The sequence below is a fragment of the Ptychodera flava genome, assembly GCF_041260155.1.
Source record: "Ptychodera flava strain L36383 chromosome 3 unlocalized genomic scaffold, AS_Pfla_20210202 Scaffold_25__1_contigs__length_14229661_pilon, whole genome shotgun sequence".
In the NCBI taxonomy this organism is placed as follows: Eukaryota; Metazoa; Hemichordata; class Enteropneusta; family Ptychoderidae; genus Ptychodera; species Ptychodera flava.
In genome coordinates, this window is record NW_027248279.1 from 7,473,180 (window position 1) to 7,494,665 (window position 21,486).

At 36.5% G+C, this 21,486-nt stretch overlaps 2 protein-coding genes across 2 annotated transcripts in view; one reads left to right on the forward strand and one right to left on the reverse strand.

Moving 5' to 3' along the window:
• Window positions 1-397: 397 nt before the first annotated feature.
• LOC139125515 (uncharacterized) lies at window positions 398-14,742 on the reverse strand. The gene is made up of 6 exons (XM_070691580.1): window positions 14,582-14,742; window positions 14,042-14,267; window positions 12,187-12,270; window positions 8,629-8,792; window positions 5,029-5,290; window positions 398-2,888 (listed from the first exon to the last, which is right to left on the reverse strand). Exons 2-6 carry the CDS (start codon window positions 14,076-14,078, stop codon window positions 2,626-2,628), a joined length of 810 nt encoding a protein of 269 aa, XP_070547681.1. The 5' UTR covers window positions 14,079-14,267; window positions 14,582-14,742; the 3' UTR covers window positions 398-2,625.
• A 1,243-nt stretch (window positions 14,743-15,985) lies between these two features.
• The window catches only part of LOC139125297 (uncharacterized), a 47,360-nt gene continuing 41,859 nt past the window's right edge, over window positions 15,986-21,486 (forward strand). Inside the window, exons 1-4 of the mRNA XM_070691399.1 lie at window positions 15,986-16,125; window positions 17,929-18,068; window positions 19,611-20,901; window positions 21,030-21,116. Coding sequence (XP_070547500.1) covers window positions 19,938-20,901; window positions 21,030-21,116 — 1,051 coding nt within the window. The 5' untranslated portion in view covers window positions 15,986-16,125; window positions 17,929-18,068; window positions 19,611-19,937. The remainder of the gene's footprint in view (window positions 16,126-17,928; window positions 18,069-19,610; window positions 20,902-21,029; window positions 21,117-21,486) is intronic.

Here is a 21,486-nt window from a genome sequence, read left to right on the forward strand (position 1 = left end):
TGCACTGTTAGAACCTGACTATGCTAACAATACAGCTGATCAAATTTCTAGTGGGAAATGATCTTCCTATCTCTGGTTTCTTTTGAAAATCAGCTCAAGATTTCTAAATGGCGCAACCGTAACAGCAAGATTTTCTAGTAAGGATAGGGAAATGCATACTAAACTCGTGTTTTGCATGTTGAGTTATAAAATATTAAAACTTGCAGAGACAGTAGCTAAGCCCTGGTTCAACAGTACAGTATTGCTACAGTCAAAAACATCACTATAGACATACAGAGATTTTGAACTGCAAAGAAATCACTGAAAGGTATGACATAAGTACACAGATACAATTGGAAATAGATTTACAAATTCCAAATATGACAAGTTTTATACATAATACACATGAAAGGATACATGTAATAGACAGCCTGTTATTGGGCATTTATTTCATTAGCCTCATTTGCATACAAGAATGATCCAATCAGGATCAGGATTGCATAATTGGAATAGCAGCATACCGATGTAATTGATGTTGTGAATCAGTTAAAATACATTATTTCACAATGAATTGCTTGCACATTTCCCCATGAAGTTTGACATTCGGAAGTTTTACAAGTACTGCAGTCTAGACTGCTATTCCTATGGTCTCATTTGCTGGTCCTATGGTCTAGTTTGCAAGTCCTGCAGTCTAGATTCCTATCCCTGCAGTCCAGTTTGCTAGTCCTGCAGTCTGGGTTATTGGTCTTATATAGAACCTTAATTACAGAAATCCATTGGTATTTACTGGTCTAACAGACTGAGACTGATAGTATTGCTCACTGATCTGAGTACACTATTTCATAGTGCTGGATTTTTTGGATTTTCTTATGTCTACTGTTTCGTCTTCTCTTGAAAAATTAATTTATGACTTAATTTAGATAAGATGGAGCACTACAGAGCAAACAGTGTTAAAGCTTCATTAACTTACAAAAACAATCCAATCGGGATCAGAATTGCATAATGTAGAAAGCACATCCATATTATTCATTTCATGCATCAGCTCAGCATCTCTGAATTGATCGAGCACTCGTTTCTTGGTCATGTTCAACCCTTTTACCATAATGGTTTTGCCTGAATCTATTGTTGTCAATAGTAAGAGCGGACCTGATTACAGATATAGAGGGTGAACAGGGTAACACTCTGAGTTCTTTAAGAAGAGTGAAACACTGATGTGGAGGTCAGAATTGACAAAACTCTGAAGACAGTATTTTGATTGTGACACCAAGCACTAAAGGATAGTTGCATTCTTTTTGTTACAAAAACATTTTCCTGCTCATCCCTCCATAGTATGTTGAAAGTATTAATTTTGTAAACACAATGTATTGCATACAATATGCAATGTTATTGCTGACCAATGAATCCCAGTCTTAAAACTTGTATTCAGTTGTCCACAGTAACATCAGATACTGACAACTACAGGCTTTGGTGTCAAAGTGAAAACTTTTTTATCCTGATTATGGGTGTCAAACAAGCACAGTGTACACAAAAGGAAAATCAATACTGGAAAAAAAACATTTAAATGTACCAAGAATATTGTTCAGACAGTTCTAAACATTCAATTCCTATACAAAGGATAGATTGACGTCTGCCATGTTGGATCAGAAAACATAGAGAAAGCACAGAGTACACTGTCTCATTTAAGGAACTGCAAACAATTCACAATGTTTAACCTGTTGATGACAATGCATTTTGGTCAAACCATTGTGGTGAAAGGGTTACACTGCACATTCTTTACCAGTGTTTTCTGTTCAGGCTGCAACACCCTGTCTTACTTTTCCCTGCGTATCTCGGTCACATCACTCAGCTTTCTTTCAGAATATTTATGCACTTACATTAAGGAATGACAGATTTGTTACTAGGAATTGAACATTATTGACTTATCTTTACAAAGCATAGCAAAGACACTGATCAACTGTGCCTTACTGATTTCACAGATTCAAGTTCTGGAATAATCCTCTGAACAAGGTGCACACGATGTTTGGTACAAATTATACAGTTTGGTACAGAGAAAAAAGGCAAACCAATTTTTGTCTCTGTTTGACACACATGTCCGGAGTTACAATAATGCATTGACCATTTAAATTAAGTTAATAAACTATAAACATGTTAAATATTCCGACTATAAAGGTCTTTTCAGCAAAAAACTTGAGTATTTCCAAAAAAAAGTCAAAGTCTGTATTCTGTACACAAAATCTCATTCAGTTGTTGAAGTGATGACTGTAAAGTTACGGCGGCATAAGTTTATATTAATTCATTTCAGGAGAGCTTTGCCGCACATTTCTCTGTGCTGCAATTTGGAGGTGCTCAGTCATTCCATTGTCATTTGTTCAGCAAGGTGCTGTGGAATTCTGCCTTGCCTGGATTTCAAATGAGCGCCCTCAGCGTCCACAACGGATATTACTTTGGTTTCAACATAACACTTCCAACACACAAATCACCACTTCCAGCAAGGTACTATAGAATGGTGGCCTCTTTCATCTTCCTTGCAAACATATAGCACTGAACAGAAGTTGTGATTTGCGCACTGAGATAGAGTGTGTAGACTATAAACTCCATCTCGATGGGCAGTGCGTTATGTATTTTAAAATCAGAGTTTTTCTTTCCCTACACCACCTCACTGTTCCTTTCTCTCTGCATAGACATTGATGTCTCTGAAAGGTCCTCTATACTTTCACTGCTATCGTCCGGAGTCTCTGTGTAAGGAGGTGGAAGCTCTGAGGGCAACAAACTTTCGTGGTGTTCCGTGTAGGGTGGAGGCTCTGGGCCTGAAGAGGGCGCTGTTCGTATCCTGCCATCTTCCACATAAACTATTGGAGCTGGGCGCACAAGTAGTGAGCGGTCACTTTCGTTTACAGATGGGAACAAGTCTGTAACAGAGAATGTAAAAAGAGGATGTGAAAACATATTCTTACTAAATATACATCACTAAAAGTTGATTGGGTCAAACTATAAATTTCCCATTATGCTGTCATCATAATTTTCCATTTATTCAACAGTTCCACTTTCTATATGTTGTAAGCCCTCGAGATGAAAAAGAAGTATTGTACAAAAAGAGTGGTTAAATTTCCAGGTGTACATGTACATATCCTTATTAGAACACAAATACACTGAACCTTCCATGAAAATGACCTGAGGGAATACCAAACATTACTGGAGTTGAGAAACATCCTTAATCTAGTAAAACTGTATTCAATATTTTGGGAGACAAAATATGCTGTGATATGACAGTGTTAGTATATTGACATAGGGAATGGGTTATGCTGTATTGTGTTCAATCTAACGATGGATTTCCATGCCAACAAATATTGTCATTAGTGACTTCACATGGAATTCATGGATTAAAATAGTGTCCAATATTCACCACAGCTTAATAACAGTCATATCACATTTGAGGAGCGCTATTGCATCGAGCAACATTTGAAATTAAATAATGAGAATTTCAGCTTTAGCACAGTAAGAGAAAAGCTACACAATTGCCGGATTAGGAACTTTTTTTCATTCTGTCTTCAAACAGGTTGATTCAACATTGACAACAAATCCATGAATTTTGTGATTTGATTTGACCAGAAACATTGAAAAGTAATTTGATTTTTAACCCTGATGATTTCTGTCAGAACAAAGGTGGTCACCAAGAAAATGGCAGGTATTTTGTAGTCTTACACATTCTGACAAGAAAAGATTGCTGTTGAACATCTGTTTTCTCAGTTTGTTAGCAAGCTAACAGCCTATGGAAAACCATCATATCATAGTTGCTAATTCATGCCATTAACACTGTCTCAAAAGCTGACTGTGAAAGGACTAGTTACATAATGTAATATTCTCCACATTCCATGGAAGTATTAAATGATGGTGCAGCAATGTTATCAAGGAAAATAATTCCCAAACAGAGCAAATCAACTTGCAATTTCTTCTGCATAGAGCAGAAATGACATCATTAATTTTATTGGTGCTATCTGGCTGTATCTGGTTCAGAAGCAAATCTACCCAGGTCTGCATGGCATATGAAAACAATAACATGGTGGAATAATAAAACTGTCACAAAATGTTTACCTAAAAAGGTTATATTCTCTGATAAAAATTGTACCTATCACTTGTTCCTGTCACCTAACTGTTGACTGTCTATAAAATCAGCTGAATTATAATGCTGATACCTGCATTCAAATATTTCAAAGCCACACCCATGAAATGCTGATTGCAAATTTTTAACATTCCTGGTTAATTTTTGTTCCCTCATTGGAATATTTTCTGTCACAGTGTTGCTTCACTGACTGAATGGAGCAGTCAGCTCTACTGCAAACACTGTTTTGCCTTGCATACAAATGACATTGGTATTGCCCCTGGACATGAATGATGAAATACAAAGTATGTACTTGCATACTGATATTTGCTATGGAGAAACATTTCGAGAATACAGACCACTACTCTGTAAATGATTTTCCAATCTGCTCTCTGTCAATTGTCATGTATTCAACCTATTATTTTACAGTACATTGCCTATAATCATTTGATATTATCAGATTCTGCTGTGACATTTATAAGATTGTGTTCACCACTGTCAAACTGATGTTTGGCTTGTAGTGGAATGAAACTGTCTGGTAGCTTGTAGGTCATGCCATAATGAATTACAGCCACTGTCAGGCTTCACTGACTGTGTAACCTTTGAACAGAGTAGCAAGGCTTTCTCAGAAATTTTAAAGTGAGTTGTGGTACAATTTCATTTAGTGTTGAAAACTTGCTCAAAGAAAGAAACATTTTGAGACAAGAATATTGGTGAAGATATGAAGATACATGTAAGTGGACACAAAAGGGTAGTAACTTAGGCCGGAGTTGTTAGTGATAGACTATATAGCTTGTGGCTCACAGGAAAGCCATTAAATTCATATTCAAAGGTTTTTGTCCACTGGTTAGTCTTGGCTGGTGCCCGACATCATTGTAAAAAGTTCACTCAACACAAGACGTGTACAGGGAAATTTGAATGCACAAAACATGACATAGATGAAAACCCACCTCCACTTCTCTGTAGTGATCTCCTAATCGTCATGACGATGATGCCCCTCTTTCTGGCTTTGATGGCGTAGATGGTGACAACAATGCTGATAATAAGGATGACAACAATCGCTATGGCAACTGCTATGAAAGATGAGCTGGTTACTGTGCTGTTGTAAAAACTGCCATCAATGTAAACAGTGGGGACTGCTGTCTTCTGCCATGCATCACGGGGTTCAAAGGTCGGCAAGTACTTAGGCAAATCCTCCAACTCCTCATGTGGCTGTAAAATTAGGGTCAAAAAGACAAAATTTTATTACGTGTTTGTGAAACCATCAGTACAGTGGGTGTGTAAGATGGAAAATGACCTCAACTGAACTTTCAAACAAAATAATGGCAACAATGTGAAAACCAATCCTGTTCTTTGAGTGTCAAGACATCACACTGTAGAAGGTGAACTTCTTTATCACCAGTTCACACAATAGTGCATTATGGGATACATCATCATAATATGAACTGCAGCATATCTACTGTGAGGCAGAATATGACACTTGAAGAGAGTTGGCTGGTCGTGGCTTATTTTTTTGTAGAAATGGAACAATGGAATCCTCTTTCACATTTTTTCCTCCTATTGTTCAGTAATTCAATGTACATTTCTAGACATATTTCCCCCATGGTACATGTTAGGCCAAGAAAAATAAAAAGTTTGTTTCTCATCCTACACATATTGTAAAATTGATGTGGTTATGTGGGTTTTTTCCTTCTCAATTTTTTATTCTTCAATCAACAAGAATGCGCAAAAAAAAAATGAAAACAACATATGTGTGCACTTTGAGATAAATGGACAGCAGTGTTGCTTTAGTATTTTTGTATAGCAACAGTTCTGTGGTTTGACTTTTAGTGCAGCAATGCAGTTTTGACAGCTTAATATAACAGTGACATATGTGTACAGTTCTGAATGGAATGTTAGTGTCAATTATTTTGTTTACAGTTCTGTGTTATACAGTACTGTGTTATGCACTATCGTCACGTATTTTTGCATTTTTTTTTTTCATTTTATTTCCTCATGAGCAAGAAAAAAGGTTGATGCAGTGAGTCAAAATTGATGCACGCGAGGATGAGAAATAAACTTTAGATTTTTCTTGGCTTTAGTGATATTTTTTGGCTGTACAACGTTTTGATTTGCATTGGTCTTGACCAGTGTACAAAACCCATCTATGTTCTCAGCAAATTATCATACAGAATTTGATAAACATTGATCACTAAATTTGGGAAATGTCCAGTCCATCTTGTCACCACTCAAATATTTCTGTTATCATACGCACCAACGGGTAACAAGAAACAGACCCTGTCATTTTGCAGGTTATACACACCATAGCAATCCTGTCTACTTTGTAATGTAATTAAGAGATGACAACTATTGTAAAATATTGCAGCTTATCAATTGGAATCATCTATTAACAACAGATAAGTTCATGACTTTTGGCAAATTCCAAACAAACTGTCATTTAATGAGTCGGTTTTTGTAAGCAATATACAAGATTCATTACAAACAAAACTGACATAAAACACCAGTACATGTAGATGGGAACCACTACGTACCAAGCAACCCCTTGTACTAACGACAGGGCAACTTTATTGACAACACAGGCAGGGCATTCTAGAACATTTTATATGATTTGCAGTGAGGTCAGCTCATAAAAATACTGTTTACATGAACCAACTCGATAATGAATATATGAGTGTGGAAAAACATGCAACTTCTTGTTTTGCCATTTAGTCAAAGAAGTTCAATTCAAAAGGTCTCTGGGAAATAGGTCAAAGGGTCAACACCTATAGGAACTTTCCACTACAAGTCTCACTGCAGGGAATCCAACCATCCCCTATGAGACATTTGGTATGACCATCCCCTACACGATTGAACACAATAGCAATGGGCTAAACCATTGCTAGTGGGGTGTAAAGTTGTTTTTGTAATGTGGATGTGTTCAGATGTTGACACTGGTATAACTTGAATCATTATTTGTTCAGAGCAGTGTCACACCTCCCACAGTCATTGTGACTCAGAGTGCATACAGTTCATCTGCTTAAATTCACACCATAAATGACAAGTCTGTAGCTCACAAAACATGTACACAGTGGCTTGGTCACAGTACTCCACATATGACAAAATCAAAATGAGAAAACTCCATGTATGATAACACACTATGAATATTGAAAACAACAGTAATGTATTTGCTTAATAGGATCATACGTCATGGCAAATTATTGAAAAATACATCAGCACTCAAACGTAAGCATTTTTTTATTTCCCTTCATTTTGTGTCCAGTTCACAGTATGTGTAAATTTGAACACCACAAAGCAATGGATTTTCAAATGCATAACAAGCCTGTTGATTGGCTCATTGACTTGGCACTCTGCCAAGTATCAGTCAGTCACAAAAGTTGTCATGCTGGGTGTCATTCACGGTGACTGAGTTCAACAGACTTTGGAAGGAGTCTAAAATACTGGCTTTGTTTCAAGAATAACACACAAAGACAAACACAGAAATATTGGCGTACAGCCATGTTAGTGAGCATTTCAAAATGGCTCATTTTTTGAGTTGTAGTTTTGTTCACAATGCAAATTACTAACAATACGGAACGTCTGAGCTCTGTAGATTTCCAAACAACTCACTTCTAAATGATTCAAACATGCACAAATATTCTATTTTGCACCAGAACACATCTATCATTAACTAGTAAAATTTAAACAGAAAACAAAAATTTGTATTAATGGCACAATATCTCTATTTTGTTGCACACAACTCGAAAAATTTTCAAAATTCTGTGATCTACCACCATCATCTTGCAAAAAAATCATTACATTTAAATTTCAACAATTCTAATATTCATCCTTTGGTCAAGAATCTCATTTACATAGCAGTGTTAGGTCAAGAGAGAAAAATTCAAGCTGATAAATGGTTAGACTCTAATTGGCTTGACTGCCAGATATCTGCAGCACTATAATGAATTTCTACATGTAGAAGCAAAGTATATATAAGCCAAGTAGCTAAAAACTTTGCATGTTTTGGCTCCATTCTGCCATGTTACTGGTTTTACAGATGGGACTGGCCAAGGAGGATATGGGATAAAATTGGTGTGTTGGAAATTTTTGCAAATCCTATATGTGTTCATGATATGTTTAGCTCTGCAACATTACATCATCATGGTTATCAAGTGGTCAACGCCCTGTACAGCAGTGTGCTACAATCCAAAGTGTCACCATTCTAAGTGTTTATTGCAATACACTGGTTTTCAATGAGAACACTTACTTCACAAAAAGCTGTGATGTAACTCTGGAACAATACTGACAGTGTGTCCAGAAATAGTGTGGTATCTACATATACTTTTGTGCCAACTCTTAAAGAAATTCAGACAAGACCTGTAGTTTGTAGTTTGTCCTATGGTGTGACTTGCGCCTTTCTGATTGAACTTGATGTTCATCAACTGAGGATAGTGAACGTAAGATTTCAAATTACAAAATTTAAAACATGAACATAAATCTCTTACACAACCAGTCATTGCATTTAAAAAGTGTATTTGAGCTGAGTAAGCTATATTACGGTGAATGTGACCCACCTGAGGTAGCTTTGGTATTTCCGGCACTGGGTCAGTCGTGTCACCAAAATACCAGTTCATTCCATCAAAGTTTCCGGGATCCTTATCCTGGAAGCCTTGAAGAATCTTGTTAAAAATGTCTATGAACTGATCTGATGACTCTGTACTCTGTGGAGGCGGTGGAACTGTATGCACAGACACAAAACATCATGTGAGATAGAATCATCAACAAGTGCTGTGGAAACTAGTAATGTACTTCTCAGCAGGAAAATTCTATCACGGCATATGGCAAATTGTCAAAAATACAAATCTATACCACATTTATAACACCAAAGTGAAATACAGTGTGCTTGCGGTCATTCTAATAATCATATCAACTACATTCCTTGTTCTGTCCAAACTGCACCATTGCATAGAAAAGTGTATTAATTTTAGCATATTAAATGAAAAGCATACATGTACATACCCTTCACATACACATGTACACTGCACATCAACAAATATTGCTACTACTCTACAATATTCAGAATCACTCTCCCTTCCAACAACAAGATTATGCTTTGTTTGTCATTTTAATTCATCAACAAATTCTGAGCTTTCAAGTCTATGCATGACTCTTAGGTCAATAAACAACAAATGTCTCCCGTGTTCATGTGCACCGGTCCACATTACACTGTATGAGATCACATTCGGAGATTGTAAATGAACTGAATTACAAATTACTGGAACTGAGGAAAACAAATGCTACATACATTGTACTCTGTGTTGGTCATGCCATGTGCAAGCTCTCATAATTTATCATATACCTCATATTCCATGTCACCATGGATGATGTCTCAGGATCAAGTTTATGCATTGCATGGAAATTCTTTCTTTTACATTAACATGTGTACATGTAGGTTTTGGAAGTTTTCAGAAAAAAAAATGTCTTGAAGAATTTCCCATTGTTGAGGATATTCTATCACAAAACCAATGCATGACTTTCATATTGCAGCAAGATGTTGCTTTACACATACACTCATTTAACGATGTAGTGACATAAGATGGTATCTCAAGATGCAATGTAGTTATAGGAATGAACTGTCTGTCTGGAAAACTGTCAAATATACCCATCTTAAATTATTTGTGTTATGTCAAACTGCTTACATGTACCTCTTCACATTAGAGAAGTTGAAAAGCAAAGTATTTATTACTTTGGCCTTTAAATGTTATGCAATTATTTTTGGCTTGGAATTTCATGTGGGTCAATAAAAGATGACCAGTCGCCATGAAGCATAAGAAGTCTGCTCTCAACCTGTTCACCCCCAATTCCCTGTGAAAAGGTCCACAATCACCATTGATAATGATGGGTTTGGGCTAAACCATGATGGTGAAAAAGGTAAAAGCCCTGACTGTAGATTAATTCATGAACAAACTTATCATGCAAGTGAGTACATGCTGATGCCAGCAAACTGAACAAATTTGTTCTACAATTGACCTGAATAATTGAAACCAATCTCAAAGATGTGTGTATTCTGTCAAATGTTGAATCATGACATTCAACTCTGATGTAGTGGGAAATTCCGAATCATTGTGCATGGTTTTTATGAGTGTGGGGATAAAATCTTTGAATTTGGTCAATAAATTTATAAGTGTAGCAAGGGTCAGGGGTCAACATGACATCATCACAACCCCATCACCTTACATGACCTTTCTGGTAATTCTGTGACAACAAATGCATCCATGTAAAAGGGGATCTGATTGGACACCTAATGTCACCCTGTATATCCCAAACCATGATCAGCCTATCAGAGGCACCGATCTACCTGTCTGTAGACAGTGTGTGATTGCTATCAATAGTGGCATGTACAGCAAAATGTCAACAGACTGTACTGCTGATAAGCTGAAAGCAATGACTGTTTTATTGGCAATAAATTCAACTCCCTGTTTACTTACTTTTAAAAACTGCTCCTTTTTCAACCAGTCTGTACTGGTAATGCTGCTAAATAGCTGAAATTTATACTTTTTTGTTTTCTTGTTGCTTAATTTAACAAAACCGAACACTTCTTGTAAAATCAAGCGATATCCCTGCGCAGACCTGACCATTACAGTCCAAGCAATCCTATCAATATACATGTATCTTACAGCCTTCACTTGTTATATTTTCACTGTATATAATTGAACAAAACACAAACCATGTGTCATCAAATAGAATTTCTATTTATAAAATGGATAGTTTAACTTTTACTTCCTGTTACAAATGCATATGGCATTCATAGAGTTTATTTTTGGACAATTACTGATATCTCTATGTATCATGTTTTATCATTAAAATTCTGTAACTGTGCTGAAAATTGAAAAACCCACCCATAATATTTCAAAGGATAATCTCTATGAGAAGAATGCGTTCATATTTTTATTGTCCTTCATGGTCGTGACGATTCATTGCTGATTCCAATGGAATTATTCACCATTAATAGCCAAGTACTCAAAGTATTTTGACAGTAAGGACAATGTTGTAGTTAAATTGAATTTATGAAAAAAAACACACAGTGACATTGTATTAAGCCAAAAGTTGAGACCTTCTAAGGCTACAGAGACCTACATGTAGTGTATGTTATGAAATGATACATTTTCCATGCTTTTATAACTGTGAAAAATTGCAGTAAAAATAACAAATTTGTTCCTAGTCATTGGCATTTCATACAAGAGATATTATGGGATAGGTTTTTTGGGTCACACTGGCTGCAAAACAATGTCCTTTGCTTTTAGCATTGAAGGGGTATGATGGGATAGAAGATCAAGTCTACAGATTTTAATGATATTCTGAATCATTTATCCCAAGTGTTGGCTGTGTCAGTGTGTGGGAATATCAAGGCAAAGAATGTTTTGAAACACTTTGCACGGACACCAGACCCATGACTAGAAGTGATGCACAGATAATCAGAAACCAATCTGTTTATTGGGTTGAACAGTCATATAATGAAGACAGTAATAATTTAATCAGATTTTATATTATGAAACAGTCTTGACACAATCAAATAGAGATCATGATTGACAAGGAAATAATTTCAATCATATCACATCAAGAATCATTCGGTGAATTATTAAATATTTATAACTTACAAGAAGTTGATTACCTAGCTCTGATATTTCTGCCTAGTGTCTGTGAAACACTTTCTTTTGCTATTCCAAGGTCAAGTTGACAAGTGTGACTGTAGTGTTAGAGTTAACATTGGTGAACAGGGAAATTATTTTAAATCAATCACTGGTGACTTTGGGATTCCTTAAACATATAGGGATACATGTAGTAGGGATCAAGAACTTGCCCAAGGCCCTTAGCAAAATAGTTTTAGCTCCTATCCAAATCTTTGTGTCTACATATTTTGATCTTGATCAGTGTGACAAGCCATATGTATACCCTAATGTTCTGTCACACTCAGTGTCTATAATGTCAAATTCAGAATTGAAAACCAAATTTAAATCCTTGCAGATATCTGTGGCATGCATGGTAAACACTACCATTCCATATTGCAAACAATTTAAAAGGCAAAGACCGCATCTTTGATGTTTTTATTTTACATTTTTTAAAGATCTTACCTGGCAAAAGCTGCTGCCTCTGGTAGTCCTTTGGTGTACTTTCACAAGTTGATAGAAGACATGCCAAGAAAACCAAACACTGGGCTGTGTGATACAAATGAAACCAAACAGACATACCATCATTCACAGTGCGCTGTGAAAGCCTAGTGCCTAGGCAAGGACAGCAAAGCACAACACTACACTGCAGTGCAAATATTTTCAGCAGCAAAACAATATTGTATAAATGACCTTTGTATATCCACAAGGTCAATGAGTATTGTAGGGGGATGCTATGGCATAACCTTAGTGCAAGGTTGCACATGATGATTCAGTCACACCCCCTAATTGCAGTGTGGCAAAGGTTCTGTTACACCCCACACCCCCTAATTGCAGTGTGGCAAAGGTTCTGTCTCATTTTAACCTCAATGGTTTGTCATACATGGTACAACCCCTTATTCCGAGTCACTGATGGGGCCAGTATAACTTGAAGGGGCAGCTAGGTCATTTCTCATCTTTATCTAAAAGTCAATTGACAATCTTGTTAAAATTTTGATGGAAAACTCAGGACTGATGCCACATGTCTTTAAGCACCGGATGTCAACAAGAACAAATCCGAAAACCAGGAATTGAGAACTTCCCTTAAGAGTACATGCTACGAAATTTTGCAAATACTACCAACACACAGTAAAACACACAGACAACATAAAACAGTTATTCTCTAACAGGTTTAGGGCCTTATTTTGATAAACCTGAAATATCACCATGTACTTGAGTTATGTTCACAGAATTAGACATCATAGCCATAATTATGAAGTATGTCTTCTCTATTCACAGCCAGCAATGACAGACGTACATTTAACCCTTTTCCTGCCAAGTCCATATTTCACCATCAGGTCAAGATGGTTAAAATTAATGAAACACAACATATTCCACATGGTGTATTTTAACATAATACTGTACATTTGAAAGCTGTTGAAAACATAAATACTGTAAACTTGATTTTTTTGGACTAAAGATGCCATAACAGACCAAGCCAAGTGGGTGAAAATACGTCATGTTTTGGCTCAATACCACTTTTTACTGACTTGGCTGATGGGGATGTCATACTGTCTGGAAGAAAAGGGTTAATTGATTCATAATTTGTTAAATTATGAGTGTTAACAATACGGCTGGTGAAGGATATGTGATTAGCTGCAATACTGTCGCGAGGTTTTGCTTGGGTATTTGGGTTGGACAGTAATTTGCCGAAATAAGCGGGCAAAACCTTGAGCTACAGTCCTGCAGCTTGTGTGTGACATTCAAGGATGTATGACAGTGTGTTCTTGAGTCAAGATCAAAGTAGGTCAATCTTCTTGGTCAGACATATCGCATGTCCATTTTCCCCTGAGGGTCATTTATTATATAAAGTTCATACAAATGGTCAAGTGTTCAGGGATGGGGTAATTGCTTTTGCTGTGTATCACTGTTTAATTTACATTTTGGAGCAGTCCAGCAAATTTTTTGAGCAGTCTTTGACTTTTTGATTCGATTCTATTTAAAATTAGGAAGCTAAAATAAGGATAACACGTAAATGGTAAAAGTTGGGAAATTCTAGGAGGGGGATGACGTTTTGCCGAGAAATGGTTACACAAATGACGTTTTGTTTCGTAAGTGACGTGTGTTCCTGTCGCTATCAATGTCACGCCATGGAGGTAGGTCACGCCATCCATCAATACAGAAAGAAATTATGTAACATCGAATTCAATTCAATCCATTCACGAGAGATTCTTTGCATTCACCCTGTTCAGTGAACGTGGTCACATTTTTCTAGGCAGAACTATATTTTACACATTACATTCTTAATCCGAAATTTTACTGAAATAATTTGTAAACTTACCCGCAGAGCCCCATCTCATTGACAATACATCCACCATATTGCTCGTACACAACCGGCCTTTCACTTCACCTTAGAAACTATATCACTGTTTAATATCTTTATATCCCTATAAACAAAGTAGTCTTCAGGAGATTCACACTGTAAGTTGTACCCGATGTCAGCAGATTGTGTTGTCTGAACTTGTCCGGAATCGAGAGTGGGCGGATCACCGATGAGCTGACTGGTACTGCAATGACAACACACGACAGAGAAATTTTGTGTCACGAACACGTGTATATTAATAGGCTTAGAGAACGTAACGTCCCGTCAGCGAATAACAGCATCACAAGAATAACATTTCATCACAACAAATGACGAGAATTACTCCGTGTAGATACAATCTGTGCTTTAATGTGAACACATTTCTACCTAAAATGTCTAACGATCTCATTACTTGGGGCCCTCGCCATGCTCGTGTCGTGCCACGCCGGCGAAAAATAAAGCGAGGAGTTTCCAGGGTCAAGCTATTGTAATTTCACCATACATATATAAATATCTTACCTTAGAATAACTGTCCTACGATATTGCCTGTAGACAACTGTGTAAACATATGATATACAGTGAACGGTATCAATGTTTGATAATATTTGTGTTGATATGCTGTGTGATCTGCGTGAGCAATATCCTGAGCGCCGGTTCGATGCTTGACCGTGATATTTTCTAAATTTGCAATTTAAATTAGGGTTATACCATTAGTCATAGAATCTAAGGGTAATTGCTCCCTCTGGTGCCTCTATTATTATGAAATAAGTTACTCTCTAAACGTGTTGCCTAGGTTTTTATGTTTAAATATACGGATTATGCCCAACTTTTATGAAAAACCGGTGAAATAATTAACTATCAATGTAAAGAAACTCACTGGCAGTATCTGTACTACCTACATGTAAATATGAACGAGCCTTCTTCCCGCCAAGAGTACGGCGCGAACACGGAAGTACTTTTCCACTAACGTGTTATTTGTTTGTAAACAAAGTGGCCAGGTATCATGGTGAATCGACACAATAGGCTACGTAGTTTTAGCGGGAAGGGAACGCCTTACTACGTCACACTGCCGATGGGATTACCATGCAGTCCCTCTAATAGCTTTTGATCCTTGCGTGTAATTTGATAACACTGGGTTATCTAAACGTAACAGATCGTCCATTTTTTTCTGAACATATTGACTATTGTTGTTAAAATATCTGACCAGTGTTTTTGACCCAGACTTCTTAGAGATTGAAGTAATCTCCATTTCATGACTTTGGAAATAGTCAGCCAAGCATAAGCTTAAGTCATGACATGAAACAAAATGATTCTAGATTACCAATTTTAGAACCGTCGAATGACATAAAATGTCCTTCATATTTCAATTAACTAAGCTTATGCTTACCTACCAAACCTCGGATTAAGAAAATATAGCGAAAGGGGATCAAAATATGCGTTCATATTTTTATTGTCCTTCATGGTTGTGACAATTCACCTCTGATTCTAATGGAATTATTCACTATTAATAGACAAGTACTCAAAGTATTTTGACAGTAAGGACAATGTATAGAAACAAATTTGTTATTTTTACTACAATTTTCAACAGTATTTATAAAAGCACCGAAAATGCATCATTTCACTACATGTAGGTCTCTGTGGCCTTAGAAGGTCTCAACTTTTGGCTTAATACAATGTCACTGTGTTGTTCTTTTCATAAATTCAATCTAACTATGCTTACCTAAAACCTCGGATTAAGAAAATATAGCGAAAGCGGATCAAAATATTTTGATATAATATGTCAGGCTTTGTAAGCTATTCCATACGTCTAGGCCTACTTTGTAGACAGGTGTAAAAGCAGGTATACTTTCCATACGGCGGACGTATACTACAATCAAAAATCAGTCCCCTACCGGTTGTTTGTAAGCTTATCTTGATTCAGATACATCTACGTTTCAACGATGTTAGTATAATTACGGCGGGCTTGACATTACCGGAGTCTCTCACAACGCTAACCAGTAAAATAACGTCATCTTCCATGTGACCAGGCATTGTTGAAAAATGGACAAACTAGTCACCATAACGTAAGTTGGATAACATATCCCAGTGGTTATTACAGTACAGGTGGCATTATGACGACGCAGGAGGTCGCCATTTTTACGTCGATCAGCCTATAGTTTGTTAAAGTGTCCGCGGTAAGGGGGCAAAGTACAAATGTTTGACTTACAAATCCTGTGTATGCTGCACTAAATGTCGACCATATTAAGACTTAATTGAAGTGAGACATAAAAGTCTCAGGCGGTCAACAATAGAAGTAAAGCTTTAGGTTATCCAGGAACATCATGGGATGCCAAAGTGCTTAAAAGATGATGAATGAGTTTATATAGTTCCAGAACTTACGGCATGAAGGTATTCACAGATCACTATCTCAAATTGAAACATTGAAGGGAATGCTCGGTTGATACAGCCCATTAACGCTATCTGCAAAAAGGACACGTTGTTACTGCAGGTACAAAATCATCACGTCCAACCCATAGTTCAATGAAAATATAAGTTTTATTTGCTAATGAATAAAAGTAAATTATAGATTAAATGAAAATGGATGTAAATAAATCTATGTGAGTTCTAGAATTATTACATAAATCTTTTCGACAGTCGAAAAAGACTACAGTTCATTAATAGGATTTCATACTTGTTATTTTCAAAGCTAATAGGCCTACTATGAAACCATACGGATTACGAAAGGAATTTTTGCTACCTTTAATAGATTTTGTCTTGTGCTGGGAGTATACGAAATTAAAATGCATTGTGGGTAAAAGTGGACTTCTCATCACATCAAGAATTTGAGATAGTGATCTTGTGAATACCTTCATGCCGTAAGTTCTGGAACTATTTAAACTCATTCATCTTTTCATCTTTTTAAGCATTTTGGCATCCCATTATGTTCCTGGATAACCTAAAGCTTTACTTATATTGTTGACCGACTCGAGACTTTTATGTCTCACTTCGGTAGCAAAATTGAACTTAAGGTACAGAGAATTCACACAAACTTTTTCAGTCGTTGTACAAAATCTCATTTGCTATTAACAAACCGTTCGTGGTCACTGCAATTGACAATTTAATCTACACAACATGTGTGAAAGTTGCTTATGGTCATTTCAACAGTCAAAAAACTAATCCAAAACACATGAAAATGGGAGTACGGGAACTAAACCACCAAGCAAGATAATACTGTAAACTTATGACATACGAATGTAAGCATTTTTATTTTGTGAGAATCATGGATAAATTACATTTCATCCATAAAATTGATAGAAAGTATCACATTTTCACATTCTGTAACACCTAAAGTAAAATGTACTTTCTTTACGGGTACTGTAACAGACAAAAACACCATGGAATTTGTTTCCAACAAGGCAATTGCAAAAAAATATCAGATACTTGACTATATCAATTCGACAAAGTCTAACATGAGACGTAGCTACAAAGTAAAATTGATCAATAGAAATTTTTTGGCCAAGATAAAGTTTTAAGCAAAAAAAACTTCTTTCAAAAGCGCTTGATGTATTTTTGCTCAAACACTGTGCCAGTTGGTCGTTGGAATTGCATTTTTGACCGATTTTCATATCCTAGGTTACCCACTTGTTGCTTACAGAATAATTGTCTGACTAGATGAATGCTTACACTGTAAGCAGGAAGATTGTTATTACTCAAAACATATGCTTTGGAGAATCTTCCTTTGCGTACCGGTTGCTATGCATAAAGATGCACATGACTTCAAATGCTCATTTTTACAGTTCGCTAAATTCACTTAGACATTAAATCTCATTTATGAAATTAATACCATACTGTGTTTTCATTTTGTCAAAATGTATTACATATTATAGACTGCTGTCTTTGACGATTTTCATCGGGGCTTCAGTCCGATGCCAGGAACCCACACAACCACCTTTGCAGAGTAATGTTGAAATCGAATCAGAAAGAGGGCAATGCGAAAAGAATTCTAGTCAATGTGCAGTGAGAGAAGGCAAGTATACTGGTATACATTTGAATGTCTATCCTTTTTCCCTTCCACTTCTTCGTCAGTCATTCCAATATTTAACTAAAATTATCTCAACGGTTGTAATTTTAATAGAAATGAACATGTAATTTTTTATTGTTCTTTAATGGGCTATGTAATTAAGGGAAGGACGTCGTAAGTAAAAGATAACACTGCCATTTTTAACAAACAGGCATGTGGTAAACAATTTAAGTCTATTATTTTGAAAAGGTAGAAACGTTTTGTTGAAAATGGGACAATAGATTTTGCATCACTGAGGTCGCTGCTTCGTACCGCATTTCTTTTTACTTGTATCCGTTATTCTACATAACTCATGTTTAGTATTGTTAAACAACGACGGCATCGCACTCTATGTTATTTGGTCTAAAGAGAAGGATCGTCTGGTATGCAAAGGTTGACAAATGTCGAGGAAATGTGAAGCAAATTCAACATGTGATGCATGTTCATAGTTCGCCAACCTTGTTGCTTCCAATCACTGTAAGACTTTCCAAATAAACTTAGGTCGCGTCCCTTTGTTTATATGATTGAGCTACTTCAGCTGCAGTCACCACTTTCGGCACAACCGCCGTTTTAAAAGTTGGATATGCACAGGGGAAGCTTGAATAGGTAGTGCTCAGCAACAGACCCGTTGTGTGGGTCCCATATACACAGAAATAATAGAAAAAAACTTCCTTAAACGTTTCATAAAAAATTATGGTGTATTTAGTCAGCTTAAGTAAATAACAAAAACAAAAACAAAAACAAAACACGGTGTGCATAACAAAACCTTTAGAATCCGAAGGTACAATTTATTGCTGAAACGCAGTCCTTCCACGTGGTCGGAGAGGCTGTGCCTGAGTAGACGATTATGTCAGTACCTGAAATCACTCGTTTTTTCCGTCATTGCTTGTTTATCATATTTGCATTTGAAACGAACGGATTGTTGAACTCAACAATTTCCTTTTAAAACGAAATTTATAACGAAAAGTAAAAATCAGTAAGCCAAGGGATAAAGTAAAAACTGTAAACGTTTTCAGGCTACTTATCTCAGCTGAGACGGCACTAGGCTTCAGAGTCAGACAGTGAGACAGACCGATGCAGTCATTGGCTTGAATGTTTGAGGTTGCACCAAGTCCACAGGATAAATCCAGCATTGCTGTGAAGGTCTTGAAATTAATAGTGCTGGAGTTTCCAAAGCCTTGAAGTAACACGTCAGAGACACTATCTCAAATGTCTGACAGAAAATCATGCTGCCCCAGTATAAATGGTTATATAAGAGAACATAAGAACAATCTATATCTTCTATTGATATGCTTATACTGCTCTAAAAAGTCTCCACTTGTGACTAATTGAATTTCCAGAAATTGTAAACATGACTGATTGACTTCAAGGTCATGAATGAAGGACCGTTACCCTAAGAATGTTCTAGATTATTTAAACTCAGGTCAAGAGTTTGGGGAAAAGGACTTACATAACACCTTGACTCACTGCATGTCATCCAAGGAATTATTTAAAAAAATTGAATTTCAGACGGCGTCATTCTGATAGCAGGCACTGGGTGGTGGCCGAGAACAGGTGACCTTTCCTGGAACATCATTCAGAAAGATATATCAACTCTGCTTAAGAAGACAGGGCACAGTGTTATATAACCGTGTTTGATGCTACTGAGGAAGAAATCAGAGATGCAAGAAACCATGGAATTGACTTGATCATTGCTGCAGAAGTTTCAGAAGACATGTCTTATTCAGATAGGCTACTCCGTCATCAGGTTTACTTTCCGATTCTTAAAGAGTTCAAAACATCTCCGTTATCATTGGCTATGCTGATGATGAAAGTCTTTCAGATGCCGCCCTGAGTATGCAAGATTCCTACTTTCAAGATGCTAGTTTTGTACTTTTTCTCACTCACATACCAGAGGATACTGACAAGGAAGCTTTGGTTATTGAAAATCATGCAAATAATATCCTTGAGCACGCTCGGTCTGCAAAATTTCTTATTTCCATAGGACCTAGAATATATTCGCACTTCAGGAACAAATTTCGTACTATTACGAAAACAGATTTTACTCCTGAACATCTGCAGTTCATTCCGGGTGTGGATGATAAAATATTAAATACTGGCGTTTCTTGTCCGTTTGTAGAAGGAAAGATTGAAATTCTATCTTTTGACTTCGCTGCTAAAAGTGTGTCGGATTGCACAAAAAATTCTGAAATTGCCGCTCTTGCAATCGGTAAACTTGCTAATGACACTGTTGCAATAAACAGATTGGTCAACAGATTTGAGTGGAAAATCCGTGGATTACCACAGAAAATTGCGCGTGAATGCCAAGATCTATTAAGGATCAAAACTGACTCCCCTCATGTATCCGTTAAAGCATACCCATTTTCAGGTGACGTAATTGAAAAAATATCAAATGATTTTAAACAATGTCATCTACATCTATTCACACCTGAGCAAGATCCGTTCGGAATGATAACTCTAATGTCCAGTGCAGCTGGTGTACCAACAGTAATAACTACACACTCTGGCGTTGCCGAATATTTGAAACAGGACATGATGGAACAATACAATATGATAGTGGTCGGAGGATTTGGAATACATGACGATCCGGCAAAGATTGCCGGCAGACTGAAAGAGAAAGTCGCTCACTTTCTCGGAAATCAAAACTCGTATGAAACCTTTTTCGAAAATGCCAAAAGACTGCAAAATATTTTAACAATGTCGATGAGAGAAGGATTTATTGACGATTCACATAAAAATTTGTCGACAAAATTCAAAGAAGAAGTCCACGCAAAGTTACAGGAAAGACGTTTTTCAAAAGGTAAGAATCCAAAGTTATTCTTAAGAATGCTGATGTTGACAAATATGTTGAATGATTAAAGACTTAAACGAAATGATACAAGCTTTTACTGATACGTTCAATTTTATGTTGTCATTGATGTTTCGCAGACAGCAACATTCCGGAAGGAGAGCATGTAGGCCTAAACAAATCAGGAACGGCTAATCGCACTGATGATATCTCCTTGACTGAAATGGGTAAGTTATGGAAAACTAAATAACTAGACAAATACTGATTAAAAACCAAGCAGACATTGAGGGTAAGAGTAAGAACTGCCTTGTAAAACATCATTTATCATGGTATAGACAACATGGTAATTTTACTAAAATAGAAGGACAGCAGAGGAGAGAATACTTACAGTTGTACAACTGAATTATAATCAGCAAAATATCGGTAACAATGTGTGTCTTTGTATTAGTCCTGACGTGGCCTAGACATCGTTGATCAATTTCTAATATTCTCTTTTTTGACAAATTCTTAATGGTATGACGTCAAATGAGACGAAATGTCTGCGTATGTAATAACACCACTTGCTTAGTTTTTTAGATTTTAAAAGAGGGTTGTCTT